This window comes from Peromyscus californicus, unplaced genomic scaffold (assembly GCF_007827085.1).
Source record: "Peromyscus californicus insignis strain IS unplaced genomic scaffold, ASM782708v3 Scaffold_17__1_contigs__length_78620276, whole genome shotgun sequence".
Lineage (NCBI taxonomy): Eukaryota > Metazoa > Chordata > Mammalia > Rodentia > Cricetidae > Peromyscus > Peromyscus californicus.
The window spans coordinates 49494775-49502767 of NW_026294469.1; the positions used below are offsets into that span (position 1 = coordinate 49494775).

The window sequence follows — 7993 nt, forward strand, 5'->3', positions numbered from 1 at the left end:
CATTCCTGTGCACATACCCTCACCCACCCACCCACACCTTGCCCACATCAAGCACACAGACACATAAAATAAAATCCTAAAAATAAATAAACACATTATGAAGCTAACCAGGATAATCATTTCTTGAAATAAGCACAGATGGTGTTTACATATGGTTTCAAAAACAAAGCGCAGGTGGTATTGAGCCGACTCAAGGTGAAACACCATTCTGTCATTCAGAAGACATTTCCACTATGGCCAAGAGAGGGGAAGTGACTTGTCCAGAAGAATCCACAAAGCAAGCTGCAGACTTAGCTCTGTCTCCATCTGGTGCACTTTTCTTTTGCTGACAGGGCCCATTCTGTCAGCATAGCAGCAGGACTTGCCACCTCCCGGCTTGCACCCCTCCGGCTGTATTTTATGGAGTACAGGGATTCCAAGTATTCCCTCTTTTTTTTAAAAAAAAAAAAAGGAAAGAAAGAAGCTACATTTCCTTACAGAATCAGATAGGATCCTCCATGCTGAGTGATGGAAACTGAATTCTTTTAAGAGAGGAAGCTGGACTTTGGGCCCTCTCATCCTGTGAGCAGCTCCCCACGGTTGTGGGGACATCACCGTGGCTGTCATTATACCTCTGTCCTCTGGGAGTGCTGTTTCCCTGCTTCGATCCTCTAGTCTCCACAGGGCCGGGCAGACACCAGACTAAGGTCCCACTCCGCAGGTTCAGGGACCACCACCAAGGGGTCCGAATGCAGAAGGAAGTCCATGTTTCTAGTCTGCTCAAGCAGCAGGTGCTATCTCAGAACTGGCTCCTAGACCCTATGCTTAACCCTGTGCTCACTTGTAAGGAGGACTCCCAGGGATGTGACCCAGTACAGCCTCTCAGCCCTGCAGAGCTTCCTTCCTCTGCCTGCCCTTTCCTGCCCAGCACCTGGCCCTGTCTCCCACCTTGTCCCCAAGAAGGGTATCCTGGGAGCTGCTTATCTGGTCAAGTAACACCATGCTATGTTAGAGTCCCTGGGATCCCAGCCACGATCAACAATGGCAAAGCTTGTCCTCCACCACTACCAACGCTAAGCTGTTTGTTCCTTTGGGAATGGACATGGATGGTCCTCATCCAATCACTGTGAGCTTGTCTTCTGCATTGTGTTTTTTTTTTTTCTCCAGAAATTGACAGCTTCGACCAAGTCAGATAGTGGTTTTGGATTCATTTTCCATGCATATTAATGGACATGTTGCCTCCAGCCTCACGCATCACATTCAGGAACATTTAGGGAAGTCTCATGCACTTTGGAAAAGGCACCTTTGGTGACCCTGAGCCTCTAAAGCAGTGGTTCTCAACCTTCCTAACGCTGCGATCCTTTACTACAGCTCCTCATGCTGTGGTGACCCCCCCAACCATAAAATTATTTTTGTTGCTACTTCATAACTGTAACTTTGCTAGTTGTTGTGAATCATAATGTAAACATCTGTGTTTTCTGACGGTCTCAGGCGACCCCTGTGAAGGCGTCAGTTGATGTAAAGGGTCATGACCCACAGTTTGAGAACCACTGCTCTAAGGTTATTCTAAAAGTTTACATTTTCTGTGCCTGAGAGCTCAAAATTCTGAGTCTGTTATTCCGTTTGAGACTTGCTTTTTGAAGGCCTGGTCACATGATTATAATACGAAAGGGTGGGTGCCATTAGATGCCTACATTTTCCAGGGGATATGTAGTTTGCAAATTGTGTTGGGTCATAGACTCAGACTATGAGGATGGAGAAGAAATACTGGTGTTACACAGTCTCAAACTGGGGCGTCTTGGGTAGTGTCGGAGACTCCACAGTTGAGGCTAGCTGTTCACACGGTTGGGACCAATATTCAGGCGACCCTAGGGGAGGCACACAAGGGTTCTTGTCAGAACCCGATGGCCTCTGTCTGCCCCTGGGTCAATGTCTTCTGTGCCTTTGTTTTACATCTTGATGAACAACTTGAGAGTTTCTAGAATATTATGGTGATGTTGAGAATGGAGGTAGGAACCATTTCCAGGCACTCTGGTTAGTTGTCATGACAACAAGATCTTCCTGTGTGCCCCTAGCCCTAGAAAGCCCTATGACCTCACTCCATGATGACTAACACAATCCCCCAACACTGAAGGTTCGAAGATTCTACAATTCTATTTCCCCTGTTTCTATAATTCAGTAGATAGCAATAGAGTTGATAAACACAGGGTGGGGCCCGTCCAGATTACAGACATTCCATGTGTTTTACAGGCTGTGTTGCATTTGAATAACAGAACAACAGTTAAAAGTGAAGCCTTTCCCTATGAAAATCCAGAGAGATTTCCAGACTCTCTTGAGCAATAAGGTGTGAAATATATGGTACCCAGAGGAGCTGTGGGCAGGGTGCCTCTAGATGGGACAAGGTGTCCTATTCGCCACAGTCCCCATCACTCCCTACTGTCTCCCTAACCCAGAGGGAGTGGCTTGGTTGCATCTTATTCCCAGCTCAGCCTCTGTCGTTTAAGCACTGGCCTGGTCCCAGGGTGCATCTGTGTTCAAGAAAAAGCAACATTACCTGGTTCAGTAAATTGTCTGGGCTTCGTGCTTTTGTGTGTACAAGACCCTAATTCTAAAATCCCACTCCCCCTGTGTTTGAGCAGTTTGGCATGTCTGAAGTCCGTTGTACCTTATCTGGGAGGTGGTATCCTGTTACCTAGGTTCCATAACAGTTCTGCCTTGACTCTCGGGTAGCTGGTCCCTGTCCCAGAGATTCCCCTACTGAGTATGAGTCAGGCAGAGGTGTCTCCCGGGAAAGGAAAGCGGGAAGCTGAGCGCAATGGAAATGAGGCAGGAAGTCCCCCTGGGTTGCATTGCCTCAGCTGCCCGCCCCCCCCATCCCTGCCTCCAGTGTGGTCCCGGAACAGCAAGCCCGTGCACACCACCATCCTGAACCCCCACATCCACCTGATGGGTGACGAGTCAGCGTGCATCGCCTACATCCGCATCACGCAGTACCTGGATGCCGGTGGCATCCCCCGCACGGCCCAGTCAGAGGAGACCCGTGTCTGGCACCGTAGAGATGGCAAATGGCAGATTGTCCACTTCCACAGATCCGGGGCACCCTCCGTCCTGCCCCAGTAAGAATCCTTTCTTCCTGCGCCGCCGCTAGGGGGAATTACGGGTGTTGACCTGGGGCGGGGGTAGGGGTGGGGGCAGCGGGGCATGCCCAAGGGAGCAGGCTGCTGCGGCCTTCTGCCTCTGAATAGCTACAGAGAGGGTGACGAGAGACTCTGGCTCTGCAGCTCCTGGGGGGAAGCTGGGCGGAAACCCTGGGCGGCAGCCCGTGTCTAAGGTGGTGGGGCTTACCGTGTCTTACAGTTGAAGGACCAGGCCGGGGTCCCTGCGTTGTCGATCGATCGCAGAGATCCACTCTTTGTCCGTGGAATGTGGCTGCTGGTCCTCTCTTGGATTTTGTTGGAATTCTCCTTGTCCTATCACCCTATTGTCACCTCTGTACCTGCATCGTGAAAATCCGCTCCTTCGCACAAGCCATCACAACATCAAAGCAAATGGCCAGCTCTTCCCGGCTCCACCTCTCCCTCTCCCTCTCCCGCCAGTGGGGACCTTCCTCAGGCTCCGGTACCCAGGATGCTGGCCCCAGGAGCCCTTACCCCCACAACCACTGTTGTTGGCTTGGCCTAGCTTTGGCTGTAGGTGAGGAGGCCTGCGTGTTTACTGGGAAGGGAGGAAGAGGAGGGCAAGTGTGCCCCTATCTTCTGGGGTCCCCAGGGAAGCACGGATGAGCCCCTCAATTTCCAAGCCAACTCCTTAACGGGGGAGAGTAAGAGAGGAGCCAGTGCCTGGAGCCCCTGCCTTGAACTGCTGTTCCCATCTCTGCTGGCCCTGCGTTGACCAGACCGTCCGCTGTGGGGAAGGGGTGGGTTCTCCCCTTCAGGCCCCCCACTGACTGCCTCAGTCCTTCTGTGAAGATTGCCTCCAGTGTTCAGCTGCCCCTTCTGCCCTCCAAACGTCCTTGGAGAATTCCAGCTTCTTCTGTCGGAGAGGAAATCTGATGGTGTTTCAGGGGCAAAGCAAGCAACATTTAGGTATCCCTTCTACTTGGACGCATGCCTTTTTACAGCCAAACTTCTGTGTATTTCGTAAATGGACTTTGCGTTAATGGATATTTATGTATAACTAGACCTCAAGAGTCGGATCGGGTTGGGAAGTGGGTAGGAAGAGGGGTGAGGGGAAGTTTTTACTCTGTTCCAGATTTTTTTTGGGGGGGGGGGCGGGGGGGGGGAGGTCTCTTTCTGAGGTGGCCTCACCCCGCAGGGAGCACAGCTTCCTTCCATTCTGGTCCCCACGGTCAGCTGACAGGGTTTCTTCCAGGGCCAGCATGACTAACACACAGTGGGTGAGTCAGGGCCGGGGAGGCCACCAGGATAGGAAGATCCAGACTTGACATCTCTGGAACTGGAGTCCTCACTCCTGTACTTCCCAGGAATTCTTTCCCCGTATCTTTGTGCCATCCCCTCACCCCATCCCTCACTACCTCCTGAGCACCCTCCCTCATTACTTCTCTTAACTTGGACGAAACAGAGCCCCAGAAACTTATTTTCCTACTTCACGCTGAACTTGGGCCGGCTCTAGTGCGCCTGCCCGCCCGCCCTCCTGCCCTCCTGCCCGCCCGCCCTCCTGCCCTCCCGCCCTCCCGCCCTCCCTTCCTCCGTCTCTTCTCTCCCTTCCTTTCTCTTCCTCTCTCTCCCTCTTCTTGGCTCTGACATGGAATGCTGTGTCTCGTCCATGGGGATATCCTGTCTGCACTGTTTTCTTTGCATGACTTTATATGCAGTAAGTATGTTGAAGAAAAAAACAAAAAAACAAAAACAAAAAAGAAGAAAAACACTCAGCAAAATCAAACGACGTGTTTTGGACAAAATAATAATAATAATAATAATAATAATAATAATAATAACAACATTCAAGGTTGTATTCTCAGTGTCCAACTTGGAATTACGTTGCTGCCTCTCTGTGCTTTTGGTCTCCGTGTGGCTGTGTTCCGCCAGCATGAGACACTGTCCCCTCTGGAGGATTCTAGGGGAGGAAGAGCCGTGTGTCCAGGGGTTTGGAGACAGCACTGATCCTCTCAGCTTTTCTGAGGGTGGGCTGGAGCAGAAGTGGAAGGGATGTTTAACCCAGAGCTTTCTAGTGTTCCCCTTTCCCCCATGGAGTGAGCTCTGTGCTGGGCTCTTCTCTCAAGTCCTGCTGCCCGGGGACACGCGCAGGGCAGAAGAGTGGTTCTCTTGTCCAAGCCACCCCACTGTAGTCCTCTGCCCTTGCCAGAGAGACACTGCTGCCCCAGGCCCAGGCATGGGCCCTGGCCCTGCCTCAGAACCAGGCTTCTTCATAAGGCCCAGCGAACCCATTGTCCCCAGCCATCCCCAGCCAAAGGTAAAGGAGGGTGTGGCCTTTACCAGGGGATGCTGCAATTACCAAGTAAAATCTAATCCCTTATTCAAGCCTCAGTTTCTCCATCAATGTTCCTACCCAGCGTGATGGAGGGTCAAACAAGATGGTGACACGAAGCCCACCCCACTTAGGAGAGCCTGCTGGGTTGGTCACTGGCTGGCCTACTTATGTGCCAGGGCTGGCCGGTCCGTGTCCATTTCCCTACCTGCCCCTCATTTTCCTCTTTGGTGCCCGTCTGTTGCTCGCCAGCAATGGACTGCAGGGGAAAGAAGTGTTTGGGGACTTCGGTGGCTTTGATTCCAGTCGCTGCTTTGGGTGAGTCTTTGGCCCCTCATGGGGCCTCAGTTTCCCCAACCAGAAGACGTCTGTGCCCTGCCTTCCGTTGGCTAACATGCCCCCTGTCCACTCTGTGCCTCTCCATATGTGGGAGAAGGGGAGGCAGATCCCTACCCCAGTCTGAGACGGCCCACTCTGCAGAGGCCGCTCCTGTGGGTGGGCAGCCAACTGGATTAGACCTTGGGACACTCCAAGGTGGCAGGCAGGGGACCGGGCAGAAAAAAACAAAAACTGCCCAGAGTCCGCCCTCACCAGACAAGCTCCATGCTCCTCCCAAATACCCTCTAGATGAAAAAAGAAAGAAAGAAAGAAAGAAAGAAAGAAAGAAAGAAAGAAAGAAAGAAAGAAAGAAAGAAAGAAAGAAAGAAAGAAAGAAAAAAAGAAAAGGCAAATCAAAACTCAGGCTCTGGTCAGGGTTGTAGGAAAAGCATCTCCAGCCTTACGTGCCATAGCTCAAATCCTGCCCGGTGGCTTCCTGGCCCCCTTCAAAGGGAGACCCTTGGGGGAATATGTTTGCTAGGTTCCTGTGCTGGTTTCATTGTTACTATCTGTTTAGGATTTTGTTTCAGTTCTCTCTTTCTCTCTCTCTCTTTCTTTCTTTTTTAATACGTGGCTGTGAACTTGAATGACCACTGCTCAAACTTTCTGCTACTGGGGGTGGGGGTGGGGGTGGGGTGGGGGAGAAGAGATGTCTGTTTTATTCTTGGTGTTTTCAGTGCAATAAATAGCTACAAATTTATGTGACTGGGTGTCTTCTTGAACTGGTCAAGGCATGGTACTCTAGGAGATGTTTTTGGTCCAAGTCTCCCCTGCTGTAAAATGGAAGTCCCAGTCAGTTTTCAGACGGATTGAAATAAGTTGGATCGTGTGCTCAAGGGTGAGCCGGGTCATTACACAATTATCTGGACCACACGCTTGCACCCTTAGGACCAAGGATGGAGTCTGCTTCCTTTCAGGCATTTGGGGGTACCCTTAACAAGAATTAGGGGTTGGGTATGGATTGTCACAAGCAGCCAAGAACTCAAGTCTCTCTGAGGGGCCGACAGGTTAAGGTTCATCTTCTGTTAGGGCCTCAGTTTCCCTTGGGCAATAAGAAAGGTTGTCCGGAAGAGGCCCTCTCTGCCCATTCTTTTCCTTCTGCATGACCTCACAGACAATCCCTAGGCTTCAGAGTCCCTAGTGAGCCATGTGACGATGAGCTAAGGGGAGGAAAGGTCTCCAGATTCCAAATGTAGTCTAGAGAGTCTAGTGCCTGGGGAGGAACATGGGGCCAGGACAGCAGGAAGCCAGTGAGAGATGCCATGGACTACAGGGAATTTCTCTGTGGCCACACCTCTCACCTTCAGCACAGCAGGGCTGGTGTGACAATGCACCAGTGTTGCCCCCAGCCCTCTGCTCACAGCAAAGACCAGCAAATGTGTCTGGTTTGATTGAGACTGTCCCAGATGTTGACATGAGCTTTTTGGTCCTATAACCAGGACAATCGGCCGGGCATGGTGGTGCATGGCTTTAATCCCAGCACGCTGGAGGCAGAGGCAGGGGGGGAATCTATGAGTGAGTTCCAGGACAGCCACGGCTACACAGCGAACCCCTGTCTCGAAAAAGCAAAACCCAAATAAACATACTAAGACAGTCTCAGGCATACCAGATGAATCAGCCATCCTAAGCCACAACCCTTCTTCCCACAAAGGCTCGAGTTTCATGGGGCCAAGAGGATTGTCTAATGGCATCCTCTTAAACTGTGATCCTTCTACTGGTACCCCCAAAGTCCCTGTACCAACTGCTTTCCAGGTCTGTGTCCTTACGGACAGTATGCGGGGTAACCAAAGGGAGTGTCTAAGAGAAATGTGCCTTCTGGACACAGCTAAGAGTCTTCACAGTGAGAGTACAGACCCAGGCTCAGAAGAGCATGAGAGAGCACACAAATATTGTCTCAGCTCTGCATTCATAGCCCAGGGCTCCTTGGGCGGTGCAGAGGGACTTGGGAGCTGACGCAGGCTGCCATTGCAGATTCTCACCAGCAGGTGGCAGAACATGAGTGCGTTACAGTCGTGTGTCATGGGCAGGTCCAGGAGGTCTCAAAAGAGCTTTTGAACTCTCCAAGTGTGCCAGCTCAGATTAGAACTGTGTTTTTTAACTCACGAGAGCATGTAATGCTACAGTTCACAGCGTGTTTTCACAGCACTTGCCCTAGTTACAATAGATTTGGGGATCAAGGAAGACAGCA

The 7993-nt window shown here is 51.3% G+C and overlaps 1 protein-coding gene across 2 annotated transcripts in view; it reads left to right on the top strand.

Annotated features, from left to right (window-relative positions):
- LOC128112867 (calcium/calmodulin-dependent protein kinase type II subunit alpha) overlaps positions 1 to 4941 on the top strand; it is a 34821-nt gene extending 29880 nt beyond the window's left edge. For both annotated transcript variants that reach the window (XM_052742255.1, XM_052742256.1), the window contains 2 exons: positions 2867 to 3095; positions 3337 to 4941. In XM_052742255.1, the coding sequence (XP_052598215.1) occupies positions 2867 to 3095; positions 3337 to 3340 (233 nt within the window). In that variant the 3' untranslated portion in view covers positions 3341 to 4941. The remainder of the gene's footprint in view (positions 1 to 2866; positions 3096 to 3336) is intronic.
- Positions 4942 to 7993: the final 3052 nt, after the last annotated feature.